The 22,119-nt window shown below is 42.7% G+C and overlaps 1 gene segment (V, D, J or C); it reads right to left on the bottom strand.

Annotated features, from left to right (window-relative positions):
- LOC115783989 (immunoglobulin mu heavy chain-like) overlaps positions 1-22,119 on the bottom strand; it is a 130,910-nt gene that overhangs the window by 88,980 nt on the left and 19,811 nt on the right. Inside the window, 1 exon segment of the C gene segment in view lies at positions 19,061-19,189. Within this exon segment, the coding sequence occupies positions 19,061-19,189 (129 nt within the window).

Genomic DNA, 22,119 nt, shown 5'->3' with positions numbered 1-22,119 from the left:
TCCCCTTCTGGTTCCTCTGGTGCCGGTTCCCCCTCTGGTTCCTCTGGTGCCGGTTCCCCCTCTGGTGCCGGTTCCCCCTCTGGTTCCCCGTCTGGTGCCGGTTCCCCCTCTGGTGCCGGTTCTCCCTCTGGTTCCCCCTCTGGTTCCCCGTCTGGTGCCGGTTCCCCCTCTGGTTCCTTGTCTGGTGCCGGTTCCCCCTCTGGTTCCCCGTCTGGTTCCTTGTCTGGTGCCGGTTCCGCCTCTGGTTCCCCCTCTGGTGCCGGTTCCCCCTCTGGTTCCCCCTCTGGTTCCTCTGGTGCCGGTTCCCCCTCTGGTGCCGGTTCCCCCTTTGGTGCCGGTTCCCCCTTTGGTTCCTCTGGTGCCGGTTCCTCTTCTGGTGCCGGTTCCCCTTCTGTTGCCGGTTCTTCTTCTGGTGCCGGTTCCCCGTCTGGTTCCTCTTCTTCTGGTGCCGGTTCCCCTTCTGGTTCCTCTGGTGCCGGTTCCCCCTCTGGTTCCTCTGGTGCCGGTTCCCCCTCTGGTGCCGGTTCCCCCTCTGGTGCCGGTTCTCCCTCTGGTTCCCCCTCTGGTTCCCCGTCTGGTTCCCCGTCTGGTGCCGGTTCCCCATCTGGTTCCTTGTCTGGTGCCGGTTCCCCCTCTGGTTCCCCGTCTGGTTCCTTGTCTGGTGCCGGTTCCCCCTCTGGTTCCCCCTCTGGTGCCGGTTCCCCCTCTGGTTCCCCCTCTGGTTCCTCTTCTTCTGGTGCCGGTTCCCCTTCTGGTTCCTCTGGTGCCGGTTCCCCTTCTGTTGCCGGTTCTTCTTCTGGTGCCGGTTCCCCTTCTGGTTCCTCTTCTTCTGGTGCCGGTTCCCCTTCTGGTTCCTCTGGTGCCGGTTCCCCCTCTGGTGCCGGTTCCCCCTCTGGTTCCCCGTCTGGTGCCGGTTCCCCCTCTGGTGCCGGTTCTCCCTCTGGTTCCCCGTCTGGTTCACCGTCTGGTGCCGGTTCCCCCTCTGGTTCCTTGTCTGGTGCCGGTTCCCCGTCTGGTTCCCCGTCTGGTTCCTTGTCTGGTGCCGGTTCCCCCTCTGGTTCCCCCTCTGGTGCCGGTTCCCCCTCTGGTTCCCCCTCTGGTTCCTCTTCTTCTGGTGCCGGTTCCCCCTCTGGTTCCTCTGGTGCCGGTTCCCCCTCTGGTGCCGGTTCCCCCTTTGGTGCCGGTTCCCCCTTTGGTTCCTCTGGTGCCGGTTCCTCTTCTGGTGCCGGTTCCCCTTCTGTTGCCGGTTCTTCTTCTGGTGCCGGTTCCCCTTCTGGTTCCTCTTCTTCTGGTGCCGGTTCCCCTTCTGGTTCCTCTGGTGCCGGTTCCCCCTCTGGTTCCTCTGGTGCCGGTTCCCCCTCTGGTGCTGGTTCCCCCTCTGGTTCCCCGTCTGGTGCCGGTTCCCCCTCTGGTGCCGGTTCTCCCTCTGGTTCCCCCTCTGGTTCCCCGTCTGGTTCCCCGTCTGGTGCCGGTTCCCCCTTTGGTGCCGGTTCCCCCTTTGGTTCCTCTGGTGCCGGTTCCTCTTCTGGTGCCGGTTCTTCTTCTGGTGCCGGTTCCCCTTCTGGTTCCTCTGGTGCCGGTTCCCCCTCTGGTTCCTCTGGTGCCGGTTCTTCTTCTGGTGCCAGTTCCCCTTCTGGTTCCTCTTCTTCTGGTGCCGGTTCCCCTTCTGGTTCCTCTGGTGCCGGTTCCCCCTTTGGTTCCTCTGGTGCCGGTTCCTCTTCTGGTGCCGGTTCTTCTTCTGGTGCCGGTTCCCCTTCTGGTTCCTCTGGTGCCGGTTCCCCCTCTGGTTCCTCTGGTGCCGGTTCTTCTTCTGGTGCCAGTTCCCCTTCTGGTTCCTCTTCTTCTGGTGCCGGTTCCCCTTCTGCTTCCTCTGGTGCCGGTTCCCCCTTTGGTTCCTCTGGTGCCGGTTCCTTGTCTGGTGCCGGTTCTTCTTCTGGTTCCAGTCCTTCTGGTTCTGGTGCCGGTTCCCCTTCTGGTTCCTCTTCTTCTGGTGCCGGTTCCCCCTCTGGTTCCCCCTCTGGTGCCGGTTCCCCCTCTGGTTCCGGTTCCCCCTCTGGTTCCCCCTCTGGTTCCTCTGGTGCCGGTTCCTCTTCTGGTGCCGGTTCTTCTTCTGGTTCCAGTCCTTCTGGTTCTGGTGCCGGTTCCCCTTCTGGTTCCTCTTCTTCTGGTGCCGGTTCCCCTTCTGGTTCCTCTGGTGCCGGTTCCCCTTCTGTTGCCGGTTCTTCTTCTGGTGCCGGTTCCCCTTCTGGTTCCTCTTCTTCTGGTGCCGGTTCCCCTTCTGGTTCCTCTGGTGCTGGTTCCCCCTCTGGTTCCTCTGGTGCCGGTTCCCCCTCTGGTGCCGGTTCCCCCTCTGGTGCCGGTTCCCCCCCTCTGGTTCCCCTTCTGGTTCCTCTTCTTCTGGTGCCGGTTCCCCCTTTGGTTCCTCTGGTGCCGGTTCCCCCTTTGGTGCCGGTTCCCCCTTTGGTTCCTCTGGTGCCGGTTCCTCTTCTGGTGCCGGTTCTTCTTCTGGTGCCGGTTCCCCTTCTGGTTCCTCTGGTGCCGGTTCCCCCTCTGGTTCCTCTGGTGCCGGTTCTTCTTCTGGTGCCGGTTCCCCCTCTGGTTCCTTGTCTGGTGCCGGTTCCCCTTCTGGTTCCTCTTCTTCTGGTGCCGGTTCCCCCTCTGGTTCCTCTTGTGCCGGTTCCCCCTCTGGTTCCCCGTCTGGTGCCGGTTCCCCCTCTGGTTCCGGTTCCCCCTCTGGTTCCCCGTCTGGTGCCGGTTCCCCCTCTGGTTCCCCCTCTGGTTCCTTGTCTGGTGCCGGTTCCCCCTCTGGTTCCCCCTCTGGTTCCGGTTCCCCCTCTGGTTCCCCCTCTGGTTCCTTGTCTGGTGCCGGTTCCCCCTCTGGTTCCCCCTCTGGTTCCGGTTCCCCCTCTGGTTCCTCTTCTTCTGGTGCCGGTTCCCCCTCTGGTTCCTCTGGTGCCGGTTCCCCCTCTGGTTCCTCTGGTGCCGGTTCCTCTTCTGGTGCCGGTTCTTCTTCTGGTTCCAGTCCTTCTGGTTCTGGTGCCGGTTCCCCTTCTGGTTCCTCTTCTTCTGGTGCCGGTTCCCCTTCTGGTTCCTCTGGTGCCGGTTCCCCCTCGGGTGCCGGTTCCCCCTCTGGTTCCTCTGGTGCCGGTTCTTCTTCTGGTGCCGGTTCCCCCTCTGGTTCCTCTTCTTCTTGTGCCGGTTCCCCCTCTGGTTCCTCTGGTGCCGGTTCCCCCTCTGGTTCCGGTTTCCCCTCTGGTTCCCCCTCTGGTTCCCCGTCTGGTGCCGGTTCCCCCTCTGGTTCCCCCTCTGGTGCCGGTTCCCCCTCTGGTGCCGGTTCCCCCTCTGGTTCCCCCTCTGGTGCCGGTTCCCCCCTCTGGTGCCGGTTCCCCCCTCTGGTTCCCCTTCTGGTTCCTCTTCTTCTGGTGCCGGTTCCCCCTTTGGTTCCTCTGGTGCCGGTTCCCCCTCTGGTTCCGGTTCCCCTTCTGGTTCCACCTCTGGTTCCCCGTCTGGTGCCGGTTCCCCCTCTGGTTCCGGTTCCCCCTCTGGTTTCCCGTCTGGTGCCGGTTCCCCCTCTGGTTCCTTGTCTGGTGCCGGTTCCCCCTCTGGTTTCCCGTCTGGTGCCGGTTCCCCCTCTGGTTCCTTGTCTGGTGCCGGTTCCCCCTCTGGTTCCCCGTCTGTTGCCGGTTCCCCCTCTGGTTCCTTGTCTGGTACCGGTTCCCCCTCTGGTTCCCCCTCTGGTGCCGGTTCCCCCTCTGGTTCCCCTCTGGTTCCTCTTCTTCTGGTGCCGGTTCCCCCTCTGGTTCCTCTTCTTCTGGTGCCGGTTCCCCCTCTGGTTCCTCTGGTGCCGGTTCGCCCTTTGGTTCCTCTGGTGCCGGTTCCCCCTCTGGTTCCTCTGGTGCCGGTTCCCCCTCTGGTTCCGGTTTCCCCTCTGGTTCCCCCTCTGGTTCCCGTCTGGTGCCGGTTCCCCCTCTGGTTCCCCCTCTGGTGCCGGTTCCCCCTCTGGTGCCGGTTCCCCCTCTGGTTCCCCCTCTGGTGCCGGTTCCCCCTCTGGTGCCGGTTCCCCCTCTGGTTCCTCTGGTGCCGGTTCCTCCTCCTCCTCCTGCTCAGTTCAGTGTGATGGCTGTCACACTTCAGGCCTCTGCTTGCAGCGGCCTATCTGGTCTGTCCTCCTACAGGGGAGAGCAATGTTGAAGTCTCTTCTGAGGTGGAGCTGTCTCAGCCGCTGCTGCAGCACAACCCGCAGACAAGCAATGAAGAGGTGGAGGTGGTGGGTGCAAAAAGGCATAGAGAGATGGAGGTATCACAAATAACATATGGAGGTGGGCCCAAAACCGCCACTCCATTAATTAGGGCATCAGCTGTTCTGCCACTTAAAACTCCGCTGAGAACTCGCTCTCCGCCGAGTTCTTTAACTATTTATTTTTTACTCCTACATTCCCATCTCCATTTTTCCAAACACTCAAACATTTAATTTATCTTTCATATTCAACCATTTTACACATTTTCACTTTTTTCCTGTGCATACTCTTTAACCCACATTACACATTCCAATTATAAAGAAGAAATATGGATCCGAATATCATTTGCATATGGCACTGTAGGAAGGAGGATTGACATTCTTACCTCCCTGGGATCCCATTTTTTCCTAGTGAGATGTCTCTCACAGGTTTTCTTCTTGCTACGTGTAAGGAAACAGAAATTGGGGTAAAAGATAAATTTGACAAAAAAGGTAAATTAAAATTGTATCTGTCACTGTCGGGGTTGAATAGACATTGGGGGACTGCCTAAAAGGGTAACAACTGTCGGCGAGCAGGTGGCACGCAGGCTGGCTGCGTGTAAAAGAGGTTAAAAACAAATTGTGTTATTTAACCTAAAGTGATTAGGCCTCCTCGAATGTGTTCTTTTTCTCCATTTTAATTATGTGGAATCTTTCTCACGCGATGTGTTACGGCCGTGCCTCTAAGGCAGGGTCGTTGAATCGAGGCAGCTGTCCAACGAAGGAGTGGAGAGTCGAGTTCGTCTATAATTTGCAAATGCAGGAGGACTGAAGCGTTTTTTTCCCCCCTTCAGCTTGATCAAAGACTCGTCACTCAGTTCCTTCGTGAAAAAGCTCACTGGATCCTGCCGACAATCGCCAAAATTGTTGTTATGGAAAATTTATTTATCAAATGAGAGACAAGATTCCTTTACCTGGTTTATTACTTGTACGAGGAGAAGTCACCCACACACTGAGAAGTATGTAAGTGAGTTCTGAATCTTACACAGAAACACAATGTACTTATACCCTTTTACGTGCCCCTGTTCTCCCCCTCCTTAACCCAACCATAAAGAAGAGGAGATCCTCACCGAGTTACATGTTCCTGCATAAAGAGAGACTAACCAAAAGGACAATAAAACTAAAGAATGTGACTCCATTAACACAGAGGGTCCTGAGAGAGGAAGGGTGTGTGTAGGTTACAGATAAGGCATCTGGTTTTTACAACCTACCGGTCACTCTATGGTCACACACTCCATAGCTGAACAACATAGAAGTTATAGTAAAATTTTCCATCACACTGTAAATTACTTGTTGACCTGTAATCAGTGAAACATCATCCATGCAAGATATGTTTGACATATATCAGGTCATTGTGAGTGAGAAACAGCATTTCTATCACGAGGTAGAAGCTGCAATCAGTTTTTGGCAAAGTGACTTCTATATCCAAGTTTTTTAAATCAAGGTAAACACTGTCATTGACATTAAAAATGTCTTTAAAACAGAAATCTGGCTTAGAAGGCTGCAGAAATTGCAACAAACCTCACAGTTCTACACAGACATTTTAAGTGGCCAAAAGGACTGGATAGATTATAATGTAACACAGACTCCTAAAGATTCTAGCAAAACAAGGTATGTCTTCAATTTATATATAAGCCCTTCATAAATCATGTTGACTGCACTTCATTTACCAATATAAGCAAAGACATACATAAAAGCCCATAGCAACATTGGAATCACTTTATGGGAGACGATCACTTTTTGGCACAACACCAGCAACTGTTGAAAGTAACTAATAAAGTTACTTGTAATCTAACTTAGTTTACTTATTTCTAAAATTAAGGAATCAGTAAACTAAGCTACCTTTTTAAAGGAGTAATCAGATTACTTTTTCAAGGTACCATCGCCATAGTATTACGGTCATTATCCTCAAACATGATTTATGACTTTCACACCGAGGTGTGAAAACAGTAGCGCGTGCATGTGGGTCCTCGTGTGTGGGTCCGTGCGTGATCTATGATTTATGATTATGGCATGTAGGTGTGAAAAAAGCAATGCGTGTGCATGTACGTCCACGTACGCCTACATGTGTGAACGTGCACGTTCTAACAATCGGCCCCCACTCTCTCCCCCTTCCTCTCCTTACAATGGGTTTTATCCACAGTATTCCTGACTTCGCGCCACTACCCATAATTCATAGCGGAAACCGGTTGTTTACTTCCGTTTGCGCTGTTGTTCACGGTTGCAGGCTTACACACTTGCCGTTCAGTTTAACATTTTAACACTGCAGTTTTTTTACCTGGCCTAAATGGTACCACATCGGAGGTGGAGACATTGTAAGGATGTTTTAAAAAGCAGCGAGGTAACAGTGCCTCACCCATCACTTGTGTAAATGACATGAAATTATGGCCTGAAGTCAGCTACATCCACATCAATTACCTTGTTTTTTCCGAAGGTGTTGATGGCGGGGAAAATCGCGTAATTATAAGAGCACCAGATTACCTTCAAAGCAATAAAATCAATAAAGTAATGCTTAACAAACAAGGCAACGTTGTTTTCCTTAAAGCAGCTGTAGAGCCGAGCCAGCGCATCGGCCAAGCTAAGTGCTTAGCATGGGTCATGCAAAGGGAAAGAGGAGTGGTGGAGACAGTCAGCTGTTCCTGTATCGCGATTAGGGAAATCATGCAGTGATGCTGCAGCTATTCTGTGGAAGGTATATCACTGAAACAAACACTGCCCTGGCTGAAGGCTGTGATCGGGGAGACACGCAGCTGTCATCTTGCTAACTGCTACGTGTTTACATGAAGGCAGGCATTGTTTAAGCTTTATGTAGGCTGTATACTGTAGTGTCACACTATAAATAAAATAACGTAAAAAAAATAAGAGGCTGTACATTAAAGGAAAACTTAAAACATAAGGAAAAAATACAGTAATAGGATGTGCAACTGGGTAGTATAATTTGGGGGAAAAAACAAAAACAAAAAAAAACAAAACAAAAACAAATTTACAGAATAAAATAATTTGAAAAAATGTACAGACTGATGTAGTGACAACTAACAGCACAAGTTGAATCCGAGCTCATGTTCCAACTAATAAAGCCGCCTGTTACAGCACAAAGTAACCGCTCGGGCCTAATTAGAGGTAATTTTTGATCATATAAATTTCCAGCAGGTTCTGCTAAAAATGTGACTGACTCCTATGAGTTGCATGATGGTCTTATTCTGTTGAATTTTTTTAACTTGTAAATAAAATAAAGAAATTCTGTATTGTCATTTGTAAATCTTAAAGTCATGACCATTTCTGAAACTGTAAATTTTCTGACAGCCAGTTAATATAAAAACCTGGAAGACAGGTTCTAATATTGGAGCTTTGTTTAAAGTCCCTTACATGTGGGGAACGTCGGACGTCAAAAGGAAATGAACTGAAACCAAAAACTGATGTGATGCTATGCAAAAATGTTAAAAGTCAGTGCACACAAAGCTGGCTTTTCTTTCAAATAATGGATGTGAAACTGTGTCACATTTCTGAAGATCAAACAAAACTTTTTAAAGTGGAAACTTAAGCAAAAATGAAGAGAAACGACACAATTCTCATTAAATGAATATTCAATCCATGTACTAATCCAAAGTACAATAAATGAAGAAGCCCTAATCTAAGTGTCTTTTGATTGAAATAAATGTATAAATGTATGTTTTGAATTAATGTAGCCCATTTTCCAGGAGTGTCATGGTATGGGAGGTTGTGGGATTCTTTTGGGCCTTTCTGCAGGCAGGCCCCTTCCAGCTGGGCGGAGTGGTGTTTGCACTCTCCGGCTACACGCACCTGTCGTTGATTTGGGCCAGTATTTAAGGACCAGTGGCCCCGGTTACTCTCCGCCAGATTGTCTCGTACCTCAGTGGTAACCAGTTTCGTTTTAGTTATTTTTTTGGTAATTCCAGTTCCTTATGTTCATGTGCTGCATTTCACTCCTTCCAGGATACTTACCACCTCCGCTGTTGTATTGATGTTCTTTTACTCTGCCAGCCCTCCTTCATTTGGAGACCTGGGGAATTCCCGCAGCACCTTCGTCATCCCCTACCCTTTTGTGAATTACCAAGTGGATCCTAAAGTAAGCGCCCTACTATTCAGCCTTAAACACAATCTTGTGGAGAGTGCTCTTGTAAAAGACATTAACCCATCTCTATTTCTGTCCCCAGTGGCCCCGTGTTCAGGATTTCTCTTCCACTCATTTCCCCTGCATTCTTACCTTTGCCAAGGTTGTGCAATAAAGATTATTTTACCGCAGAGCTGTTTTCTTGGGGTCGTGCATTGTTGGGTTCTCTTTATAAGTTGGCTCATGAGCCGTGACAAGGAGTTAGGCAAATGTCTCCATCTGTCACAATAAAAGATGTGATACCACTAAACACTGAACAAGCACTTATGCTGGGAGTCTTGAAGAAGCAAAGCTTGTTAGAACTACAGTGCTCAAAAAATTAAAGGAACACTTTTTAATCAGAGTATATCATCGAGTCAGTTAAACTTTTGGGATACTGATCTGGTCAGTTAAGTAGCAGAGGGGGTTGTTAATCAGGTTCAGCTGCTTTGGTGTAATCTACTAGAGGGGCAACAACCCCATAAAACAGGAATGGTTGTTACAAGTGGAGGTTGCTGACATTTTTCCATACTTATCTTTTCTGGTTGTTTTTTGTCTAGTTTTGTATTTGGCAAGGGTCAGTGTCACTATTGGTAGCATGAGTGCCACTGTCAGAGGTTGTATCTCCCAGCACAGTCTCTAGAGCATGGAGGAGATTACAGTTACTCTGGTAGAGCTGGACAGGGCTGTAGAAGGTTCTTAATCCACGGGCAGGACCTGTATGTGCTCTTTGTGCAAGGAGGAAGAGGATGAACACTGCCAGCAGGCCACTGGCGTGAATGCCTCTGAACAAACAATCAGAAACAGGTTTCATGAGAATGGCCTGAGGGCCTAACTTCCTGTTCCTTACTCAGAATAATCAGTGTAAGCACTTTGATATCTGATACCCATCTTTTTTCTATGAACCTATCAAACCCAGTCAATCTAGATGAAATCAGTACTGTACACATCTGTTGAACTGTTAAGTAATATTATTATAATATTATCTCTATCATTAATATGAATATTAAATTATATCTAATGTGTTTATTAATATGAACTTACTGAAAGCTTCTCACAAACTAACATAATTAATGTTAAAGCTGGAATGAATTGAGCTCACCCACCCACTTACTGACACACACATATACACCACTCCCTTTTGAATACTGTAGCCTTCATTTGGATTCAAAATCAGAATACTTTTTATTCCTAATGAAAAACCTTTGAAATGTTTTTTTGAAAACCAAAATTTTCTCATCAAATCCAACACAGCTAAGATACAATCTTGTCCTTATGCTTAACAGCTCTGAGGACCACCGCCTTTGAGAAGGTGAGAGAAATTTATGATGGTAATTTGAAACAAAGTCTACAGCTGTAAAGTTTATAAAGCCCAAATATGAACAGCAGGCGGGCATTGGACGGTAACTCTACATAAAATGCACTAGAAGCAAGAGCGTGTAGGATTAAATTATGAGTTAAAAGCATAATGCAGAAAAATAATAATAATAAAAAAGCAGTGTCCCTCTGTGTCTCTCCTTTTCCTTAAAACGTTTGTGAAAAAGTGAAAGGAAGAACCTGTAACAAGAAACTAAAAAATTCAAAAAATTCCCATAACATACTTTATTTAAAAGGCTAAAACTAACGTCCTAATTTGGATGGTACAGTAACTAGCCACAGAGAGAGCATGTGGAGAAGTTTGACTTAGTGCAGCATGATTTAGTTTGTGTTTATTACAAAGACTTCTGGTGGTTTTCTTTTTTCTTGAAACTGAAAACTACAGTGAACCACAGACAAATTCACACATAAAGCTGCTCTGATTTTCTAAAGGGGAAGACCTGACTTTGAACACCCTCCATATTCTGATGAGAGCTGCTATTTTCTTATTTCTGTTGACATGGTCAAGAATGGTCGCAAGAATTTTTGGCGTTGACACTACTCACAAAACAAATTGTGTAATCATATCCCAGTAAAAGTTTTTAAAACTTGTCACTATATCATAGAAACAAAAAAACAAACAAAAAAACTATATAAAAACTAAATCAGCAAAGTGCAACAAACTTTGTACCATTGCCAATACTTTTCACCACAGCTGGACATGAAGAGCACCATGACAGTGCTGTTATGTGTTGTGTGAGTTTTTTCATTTATTTGTTTAACTAGCACATTCTGAAGGATTTTGTACAGCTGCTTAAACAGCTTCAGCCACTGTGAGTCTCGAGCACAGTAACAAACAGCAGAATCTTCAGTCTTCAGACTGTTCATCTGCAGATACAGCTGCTGTTTGCTGTTGTCTCTGGAGATGGTAAAGCGGCCTCGGACCGACTGAGAGTAGAAAGTTCCACTATTATCAGTATAAATAAAAGCAATCCACTCCAGCCCTTTTCCAGGAGCCTGTCTGACCCAGACCATGTTGTGGTCTCCAAAAGTAAATCCAGATGTTGTACAGGTCAGTCTGTGGGATTCTCCTGGTCTTTTTACTGCTGGTTCAGATTCTGACCATCAACACCTGTCAACAGAAATTAATGAGAAGATGATAAAATAAAAAAAAAAGTCATGAATTAAAATAACAAAGGAAAGAGTGTTAGAGGAGAGTTTTACCTGCACAGCAGACAGTCAAAAGTAGCAGCACTGTCCTACAGTCCATCAACTGCCTGACCTCTATGCTACTTTCTGCATATTTCCAGAGATCAGATAAATAGAGGTGGAATATTTGCATAATTTGCATTATTCAGACTTTGGCTCATAAAGCTGTTGGAAATTATCCATGTCTTGTCTTTATGTACAATAAATACAATACAAATAATACAATAAAAAAGTACAATAAATTCAAACACACATTTTGCTTACTAACTTGCCCAACAATATTAGAAATAAGTAAAAAGCAGCAAACTGTTTCTACTTGTAAGTGTTGCATCAAAACCTACTGTAACATGTTTTATATTCTTGGCTGTAATGTGGTGAATTTAAGAGTTTTACAGTGGCTAATTCTTGTTCATTTGAGTTGTATTGACAACTACAATGTATTTATCTACAAAATAATCAAAATGTTCTTAGACTTAAATATTCAAATATGATGCAACTTTATTGAAATAAGCACATACTAGATGCAATGCAGACAAACTCAAATGTTCCACGTTTTTGTAATAAATAGAGGGAGTAGTTTTTGTGTGACTGGTCTATTAATGTCTCTCACTGTGTCTCCTCTGGCACAGTAATAAACTGCTGTGTCTTCGGTCTTCAGACTGTTCATCTGCAGATAGACTTTACTGCTGGAGTCATCTCTGGAGATGCTGAATCTACCCTGGACTGACTGGGAGTAAAAGATAGGAGTACTAGCTGTGTCTACTGTATATAAGCGACCCACTCCAGTCCTTCACCAGGAGCCTGTTCCACCCAGTTCCACACATCGCCTCCAAAGTTAAATCCAGATGTCGTACATATGAGTCTGTGTGACTCTCCAGGTCTTTTGACAGCTGGTTCAGACTCTCTTGTATTCCTACTTTCAACACATGTTGAAGCAAAGAGCACCCAATAAGAGTGTTAGCTTTCTGTGAGCCATGTTGACAGTGAGCTCAGTATGTTCTGAAATCTCACTGGATAACCAAAAATTTGTTTACATTAACCCCTTAACTGGCAGCAAATAAAATCACCTGAAACAACTACATAACACCCTCTGGTTATTATTGGCTCTGAACAACCCATTTCATAGCCTATTAATCGGCTGCGTCTGGTCCGCGGGCCGAATGAAGTGCATTTATATGGCAGGCTAGACCCGCCCATTTTGACTGACACCTCATTCGGCCAATCATGTTAAGAAATGGGTTTCCCAGAGCCAATAATACTCAGAGGGCGTCGCGTAGCTTTGTCAGGTGATTTGGTGCAGCCAGTTACATGATTGGCCGAATGACGTGTCAATAAAAATGGGAGGGTCTAGCCTGCCATATAAAAGGGACTACAAACGGCCCGTCACCGGGCCCTTGCCAGTTAAGGGGCTACGCTCCTCCCATTACATTCAAATTCTGTTTTTAAAGTCTCATTTGAGGGTATGAACTCAATATTAGAGAAAATATATCATAACTATGGTTTTCAGATATTTTCTGATTCATTAAGAGAGAAGATTTAAATAATCGAATTCAAAAAGCACTTCATTAAAAGATTCTGTTAAAACGTGATTAAAATGATGTGATGGTTCTTCATTTAGCTTTTGATTACACCTAGTTGTTCTGCCTTGTGATGCTGCATATCAATGCCAAATAGCTAAAGACAGTGAGTTCAATCACAGAATTGAACTATATTTGTTTTCACTGGGGGGACACTGATGAATGTTTTTTTCAATCTGTTAATCCCTTTTTGTTAACAACATTATGAACAAATACCCCTGTTCCTGCTCAGGACACAGTGGAGACTCCTAGAGCTGCTTTCCACTTCAAGTCCTTCAACAGAGTATCTGTCGTGAGTCACTGATAAAGTAATAAAAATATAATAATAAAATATCCTATGCCCTGAATATCCTGCCTGTGAGATTCAAAAAGGAAGTTTTTGCATCTGTCAGCCTGCACATTTTATCTGTAATTAGTACACTAATTAATCACTACTCACTGGTTCTCTCCTTGTTTACTTTAAAAAAACAAAAAAACAATTGCACAAACTCTTCTGAAAATAAATAAATAAATAAATCTATAGACTCTAACTCTGGATAATTTAGACACATTTCCAAACTTTCTTTGTCCCCAATGATTTGGGAAAAGTTTGTTGTTGGACAGATTTGCTGATTGCTGTTAAATTTTCTGTTTTAATTGTATTAGGTCTGAGTGCTGCAACACTGGTTTTGTATTTATAAGGTTGGTTCTGAGATTGATGAGCTCCTCATCTTTTTGTGCCTCCACTTTGAGTTACTTTGAGTTTGCCTTTTATCTCTCTTTCTACTGTTAATTTGAAATAATTTTTTCTTATCAATTTTTAGATTCTTAATTATATTTACTCCTACCCTTTAATCTCTGTGTGCTTGTAATTATATCCTCCCAATGCTTTCACCTTCCTCTTCTTCTTGTTCTTCTTGTCATTAATAATAATATTAATCATTGGGTTTTGAAATGTCTTCCTTGGCCTTTGTCTTTACTGCATTTTGCTTAAATTTACTTATTGTAACAATGTAATCTCCTCTTGGCTGTTTTTGTTATGTAATAACTGTTTCTGTGTGTAGATAATTTGGGGGAATCTATGCACATCTGAAGAGCCTCTCTCCCTTTATGCACTAATGGATATGCATAAAGGCAGAGGTGCATATACTGTATTGCCAGCAATAGTCACTCATCAATCCAAATCCTTGAACTCCGGAGTTTCAATCACTTCCATGGCTACAGGTGTATCAAACCAAGCACCTAGACAGGAAGACTGCTTCTACAAACATCTCATGAATTCCATGAGTTCATATGTCTTGAATTCCAACAGGGATACTGTGATAGGATGCCACCTGCACAGCAACTTCAGTCATGAAGTTTTCTCACTACTAAATATTCTGCAATCAACTGTTAGTGATATTATAACAAAGTGGAAGCGATTGAGGATGACAGGAACTCGGCCACAAAGTGGTGGGCCACTTAAAATTACAGAGTAGGGTATCGTCCATAGCGCACAGAAGTTGTCAACTTTCTGCAGAGCCAATCACTGCAGACCTCCAAACTTCATGTGACCTTCAGATTAGCTCAAGAACAGTGCGTAGAGAACGTGATAGAATGGGTTTCCATGTAGTGTTCCAACAACAGCTGCAATACATGTTCCTCTAAAAATAGTTTTTTTTTTATTCCTCCTGACACATGGAGGATTTTGTACAGCTGCTTAAACAGCTTCAGCCACTGTGAGTCTCGAGCACAGTAATAAACAGCAGAATCTTCAGTCTTCAGACTGTTCATCTGCAGATACAGCTGCTGTTTGCTGTTGTCTCTGGTGATAGTAAAGCGGCCTTGGACCGACTGAGAGTAGAAAGTTCCACTACTATCAGTATAAATTAAAGCAATCCACTCCAGCCCTTTTCCAGGAGCCTGTCTGATCCAGTGCATCCAGTAGCTGCTGAATGTGAATCCAGATGTTGTACAGGTCAGTCTGTGGGATTCTCCTGGTCTTTTTACTGCTGGTTCAGATTCTGTCAGAGTCTGACCATCAACACCTGTCAACAGAAATAAAAAGGATCATAAAACAATAAAGTATCATCATAAATTAAAGAAACATGAGAAATCAGTGAAGAGCATCACCTGCCCAACAGACAGTTAAAAGTATCAGTGCTGTCCAACAGTCCATCTTGTGTAACTATCTGTCCACTGTTCTGTACTCTGCTCTGTACTCTAAGCTGTCAGATAAGTAGCAGGTTAGAAGATGGAATATTTGCATCGACTCCTCCTTTAAAGCAGGACTGAACTGGTGAATTATTAATAGAGTTTTTTCCCTAAGATTAACTAACCTGATGTCCCAGAAGCTTTAATGTGAAACCAGATGTTTCACTGATTTCTTCACAAAAACATGACTTAGAAAACTTATAGATAAAAATAATACAAACTGCCAGCTGTATTCATTTATAAGATATTTTTGCAATTTAGTATGAAAATATTTTTGACAGTTAAAAATAAGGCTGTTATGTAGTATCATGGGGCGAATAACATTTAAATATATAGAAATCAAATGTGGACATGCTAAAGTACTCTACAGATACTAAGAAAACCTGCAAACCTACAAATATCTATATCAGTGTTTTACAGAAAGGTTCACCATTATGATGCTGTTAGAATTATAGAACCCCTGAGCACATTTAAAATGTATGCATACACAGCATAGCAGGCTGTAAATGAAGCACTTCCATTATCACTGCTCCTCCTGATAGATGCACAAGACATTAGCACCAGTTTTTCTAAATGCTGCTTGGGGGCATTACCACTCGTGGTCACACTGCCCACATCACAAGTGGAGGATCTCATTACAGGGCTGAGGATGGGCCACACACCCACGTATCCAAATCCAGATATGACACACAAAACCTGTTATATGTTATATATGTTGTACATATTATTATGTTTAAAAAGTATTGTTATTTTAGCACAATAAAGGAAAAAATACATTTGTCCTCATTAATACATTAAAATAAATCTTTCTGGCTGCTAGAAATTTAATATTGTGAACTACAGCTAAACACTCACAGGCAGCTGCACTCAGTGTTCTTTAAAGGGAGAGACTTGACACTGACTGCCCTCTAGTGTCCTGAATATCAGGCTGTATGTGCTGTTTTTAAGAATATGGTTATTTTTCATGTAAATACTGTATACTTGGGCTTTTTATTATTGATCCTTCAGGAACCTTTTCTTTGTCTAGTTTAGTTTTGGACAAATGTTGGCTGTTATGGGCAAACATTTTTCTTTTCAAGTCAAAACAGAATGAAGCTAAGGTGCATAGCAGGTGTATGTTCATGAGGCACTTGGATTAGAAATTTATTCAAATCATCAGTGTAACCTGCACTGTGTTTGTGCTGATTTTCACTTGATATGTGTGTAGTATCAGTGCAATAAAAAAAGCACACAAGCATGATTTATTGGACTGTATAATTGTAAATGTAAATGACTGATCAAAATCATTCCAATGAGATGATATGATCTCAAATATTCATAAAAAAAAAATGATGGGGTGGGGGGGCTATATGCTACAACCTCCATGGACTATGATAATGTCATATTTAAAATATGCTGCAAGACTTCTGAGAAATTAAACTTCATTCACACCAATTTTATGTTTTACCTCACAGTATAAAACGACTTCAGGTGATGGTTTTTTGTAATGTGTTGCCATATAAATAAAACACTGAATTGAATGAATAACTCTTACCTCCATTTGCCTCCTCCACTGATTCTGATATAAAATATATCTTTTCAACAAACCGTTTCAAGTTACTGGGATGATTTGCATGCCGATTAATTAAGATGAACTGTATCTGTGAAGTTACTTTCATGCTTGCTGACTTTTCCAGAGTTAAGCTTTGGCCTGTTTAGCCTTTATAACCTTTCCATACAGATGTTATGCTGTTGGATTCTGAAGGAAAAAAAATAAAACTGCATTTGCTACATGTTTTATGAGTATCAGCTGAACACTTACCATCATTAGTTCATCTGTCAGGTGTTGTCCTCAGAAGCACAGATGCATAAAAGCACAAAAGTGGCATATCTTTTGCTGCCTGTAGAGGCGCTCTTTTTTAAAATGCTCATTTTGGTTTGCACAAACGATTTATACAGTCGTTTGGATTGGAGGACTTTTTGTTATTATTTGTTTCAGTAGAAAAAATTTGATGTTTAAAATCAATGTCTATTGATTCCTTCTTAAATTCAGTTCAGTTTTATTTTATTCACATTGTGTCAAATCTCAAACAGTTGTCTCAAGGCGCTAAAATTCTTAGAAGGTTGTTTTTTTACTCTCCACCTTACTGTTTTGATTTGGCAGAATTGTTATCATTATTATTTTTATTTATTTATTACAAATCTCACTTTTGCCTGGTGATGTAATGTTAAGAACTGAGCTCTCTACAGGGCAGTGGTTCTCAAACGTTTTCCATCATGCTCCACTTATCCAGATGAAATCTTTACATGCCCCATGCAATGTGTGGGGGAGGGGGGCAGGGGAGTCTCTCTTAACAGTGAGGTGTGAGGTCTGATGAAGCAGCATCACAAAAGATGGTGACAGTGGAGAATTTTGCTAGTTTCTAAGCTAACATACCTGTTAACATGTTAATTTCCTTGTTCTGTTGTCAGAATTATTCCAATGTTCAGTATTTTTGTGCCACATGACTTTACTCTCCACTGGTGGGGCACACCCCACAGTTTGAGAAATGCTGTTCTCAGGAAACGAAACATAAATCAACCAGCTGAATAATGCTGAGCGACAGATAAAGGTTTTAACAGGTACATTTTCAGAATTAACAGAGATAAATGAGATTCAAAGAAAATGGAGATCAAAGGGAGGAGGGGGCTACTTAAGAAATGAAAAAAAAAAGTAGATCTTCTAACAAAAAGGTACTGGAACCCTCTCTGCACCAGTTCCATTACATGGAAAATAAACCTTTGCTATGTGAGGTCACATTGTAAAGAAAAATGGAAAGGAAGAAGTCCTATTAAGTCTAATGTCTGTAGACACAAGAGTAATAAAAAAGTGTGTATTTGGTTTAATGTCTGTTGATGGTTTGAATTACTAAATAGCAGAATAAAGACAGCTTTAGTGTTAATCGAATGCATTTATATTCTTAATGGGTTCTGTGTTAGGGAATAAGTGAGCATGTATGTGCTAACTGACAACATTATTCAGGCTTACATTTACATCATTTATGTCTTGAGTATTTGTGCAGGTCTGTTGGCAGTTTGTATCACTGTGTCGTTAACACGCACACAGTAATAAACAGCTGTGTCCTCAGGCTGCAGATTCTGTCCTGTTATTGTTGCTGTTCTACCAGATGTGTCTCTGCTGTAGCTGAACTTGTTCGTTAAAGCATTATTTTGCACAAGACCACTAGTACCCCACTGATGAGAAATCCAATCCATTGTTTTTCCTTCACGCTGTCTGACCCAACCTGTTGCATAGCTGTCATCAGTCATAGAATAACCAGAGACCTGACAGGTGATGGTCAAAGACTGTCCAGGCTGCAAAACCCTTGAGTCTGGTTGGATGAGATCAATACTGTACACACCTGCAGAAATATAAATCATAATGTTCTCCATCATTCATCTGATTATTTTGCTTGTCTAAGGTTTTTATTACAGTGAATCCTCTAAAAGCTTCTTACAGGATCCAGCAGCCAGCAGCAGTATCAGAGTGAACATGATTGATGTTGAAGCTGAAATGATCTGGAGCTCGTCTGTCCTCTCACTGACACATGTACCACACCCTTTTATATAACTATTATTTGCATATTCTTATTATCTTTTCTTATTTGCATATTTTTGAATATTTTAAATTAGCTGCAGTTTTAAACAGCTTTTCCTCTTGACTAGAACAAAGAGAAAATATTTTTTCCTCCAGTGACTAAGGTTGCATGTATTGCATTATTGATACCAAACATTTTAAAGGAATGTTTATTTGAAGTATGCATTTTTACCAGTGTACATGTAGGGTATGCATCAATTTATGCCAAGCTGTCCCAATACTACATAAAACATTTTATTGAAAATTAAACCGATTCTGACAATCTTTTTTTTTTTAACCTTTAGTTTTGGAATTATCTGATCTAAACAGCTGGAGAAACACTTACATGTAATAGAACTAAAAAAAAAATGAGGATAATTTGCACATTTGTGATGGTGGGAACTTGCAGAATAGGTGGGAGTTCAGAAAAATGTGAATTTTCATTAGAAGAGAGAGAGTGCAGGAGAGAATGAGTTAAGAGCATCCATTAAATGGACTGATAACATCTGAAGCAGGTGAACTAACATTTTTACCGTCATCTTTTTTGACTGTTTGTTCACTAGTTTTGCATGAAAATACTGCAGTTTAGTGCTGGATAAACAGCTTAGTTTGCTGTACTGTTGTGTATTTACAGTAAAGCTCTGTGTTGGACTGGTGCACAGCTGCTTTGGGAAACTCTCCTTTACTCATATTCACATTTACGGCTCCTGTGTGGTTGTGTGTTGCCGGTTGAGTATTTGTGCAGGTCTGTCAGTGGTTTGTATCACTGTGCGGTGACGTGCACAGTAATAAACAGCTGTGTCCTCAGGCTGCAGATTCTGTCCTGTTATTGTTACTGTTTGAGCAGAAGTGTCTCTGCTGATGCTGAACTTGTTCTTTAAAGCATCATTTTTGTTAGTGCTCCCACCACCCCAAATAATGAGAATCCACTCCACTGGTTTTCCTTCACGTTGTCTGATCCAGCCTGTTCCATAGTCAGTCACAGAATAACCAGAGACCTGACAGGTGATGGTCAGAGACTGTCCAGGCTGCACAGCCATTGAGTCTGGCTGGATGAGATCAATACAGTACACACCTGTGGAAACAGACATTAAGATTATCTCCATCATTCATCTCAACATTCAGTGTTTCTACAGTTCATAGTGTAAATCCTCTAAAAGCTCCTCACAGGTTCCAGCAGCAGCATCAGAGTGAACATGATTGATGTTGAAGCTGAAGTGCTGTGAGCTCATTTGTCGTCTCTGAAGCACAGATGCACCACTCCCTTTTGAGCAACAGTTTTATTTGCATATTTTTAAATAGATTATATTCAAATCCAATATTATATTTTCTTCTTGACCACACTACTAATCGAGTTTTTTTTTTTCCATTTATTGTAGTGTGACCATCTTGCAATGTTTTTAATACATTTTTAATCAATTTTACAGATATCTTAAATCATTTGTAGTTTATTTTCATATAAACTGAATATTGTATGATACAGAACATTTTAAAGGATATTTTTCCCATTTTCATTTAAATGATTATTTTTATCAGAACCAAGTACTGAATTATATAATTTTTTTATTGATAGATTTCAGTATTGACTTAATATTATTAACCTGAAAATTATGACCCTCATGTGCTTACAAAAAGGACAGTTACTGACTTTTCTGCTCTGTTGACTCCTTTCTTTGGTGAAATAATCTTTGTCAGAAGACTTTTTTTTTTTCCAGAAGCTCAGTTTTTTTCAATCTGCTGGAAACCAAATTGATTTCAGTCAGTTATACCTCAGTGGTGGTCTTTGCAGCCAGATTCTTTCACAGGCATTCACTGTTAAAGCTGGTAAGTGAGTCAGTTTTTTTAATTTGGTTATTTCTTTTGGTCAGAATCAGTTTTATGTTTCCATTAAAATACAAATGCAGCTGCTCTCTGCTGCTTTCTTTGAAAAGGGTAAACTGGCCATGAGGGGTTTTTTTTTTTTTGTTTTTTTTGTCGCTGTGTGTGTATGTGCGTGTGTGTGTGTGTGTGTGTGTGTGTGTGTGTGTGTGTGTGTGTGTGTGTGTGTGTGTGTGTGTGTGTGTGTGTGTGTGTGTGTCATTTTTGTGGCAGAGACGGAGTAATAAATGTAATGTAAAAATATTTTCATAGCTGTATAGAGTTGCTGATTACGTTGTTTAATTGAATTATTTGAAAATAATTCTTCTCTTAGTTTTAAGAGAAGAATTTTAAAAAGAGGATTTAATATAAATATGTATTTAAGAAAAGAAAGCATGCAAATAAAGATAACAATGTTCTTAAATTTATCATTTCTACACCATGGAGGGACAAAGACTTTCTTTTGTATTATTAGGTTTTTCATGTAATGGATGGGTTTTTCCTAGCTTCTTATGCCCTCATTGTTCATATTCACATGTACAGTATATTTGTTAGTGTGTGTTGTGTGTTGCTTGGTATTTGTGCACGTCTGTCAATGGTTTGCATCACTGTGTTGTCACGATGTGCACAGTAATAAACAGCTGTGTCCTCAGGCTGCAGATTCTGTCCTGTTAATGTCACTGTTCCAGCAGAAGTGTCTCTGCTGAGGCTGAACTTATTTTTTAAAGCTTCATTTTTTTCTATCACTCCCACCAGACCATGATGAGAATCCACTCCATTTGTTTTTGTTCACACTGTCTCATCCATCCTGTTGGGTAGCTATATATATATATAATCACAATCTCAGACATCTTTTTCTTAATTTTGGACAGGCTTCTATACCAGAAAACAATATAGAGTATATATTCATTGATTGTAATACATGTCTTAGTTTTTAATATTGCTTTTCATTTCTAATCTACTGAAACACACACACAAAAATCACAGATTAAATTTTTCAGTTTTAAAATTATGTTTGAAGCCAAAGACATACAGAGAAGCTTCAAGAGCAAATAATAACTCAGGAAATCAAACAGGTGTGACTCTAAAAATGACAAATGCAAAAGCAGGTGTGTGCTGGCGTAAACTTCAATTACATTATGTGAAACTGCTCTGCCTCGTCAATCTGGGATTCTCCCAGGCTTTTTACAGGTTCAGACTCCAAGTCATTTGCTAAGTTGGTAATTATATAAAGACAAAATCAACCCTATGCAAATCTTCACCAGTTCAGAGTTAATCTGAGTTCATCTGGATGCAACATTTTCAGTGAGAGAAATGTTTCATCTCTCTTCCAAGTGACTTCCTCAGTCTCAGCTGAGCACCTTTGAAATCTGATGTTTTTCTAAGATGCACAAATCCAGTCCACTCCTTTCCCTGTAGGAAAATCCAGGGAGTCAGTCCAGAGAAACAGACCTGACGGGTAATGGTCAGATTTTGACCTGGATGTGTAAACTGTTCAGAATTTACAGAATTTAAGTCTTTTGTGACAATTTACAAAAGTACATTTCAAAACACCTGCTCACCTTTTCAAATCTAAAGACACTCACATCTAACTGCCAGGAGTAGTGAGAGAGCTACAGGAAGTTTTCTGAAACAGAAAAGTACATGATGTAAAACTGCACTCCACACTTTTTATACCAAAGCCACACAGGAAGCCAAAGAGTTTGCATAGAATCAAATATATGAAGCTTCCTTGTCGGTTGAACTGGAGCCACTCTTTTATGCCAAGTATGAAAATGGAAACTGGTTCAGTAAAGGCTTCATCACTCATGCACAGAAATTTTACCATGTCATTCCTTTTTTACAGAACACATCACTTTGGGAGAGGCATGCCACTGCACCAGTGGGACACCCACAGTCTGAAAAATAATTTGAACATGATTGATTTCATGGAGCTCACTCTGAGTGAAATGAGGAAATATTTATA

Source organism: Archocentrus centrarchus, chromosome 8 (assembly GCF_007364275.1).
Source record: "Archocentrus centrarchus isolate MPI-CPG fArcCen1 chromosome 8, fArcCen1, whole genome shotgun sequence".
Taxonomy (NCBI): domain Eukaryota; kingdom Metazoa; phylum Chordata; class Actinopteri; order Cichliformes; family Cichlidae; genus Archocentrus; species Archocentrus centrarchus.
Note: the sequence above shows the minus strand (reverse complement) of the source record. Positions and strands in the feature narration are given on the sequence as shown.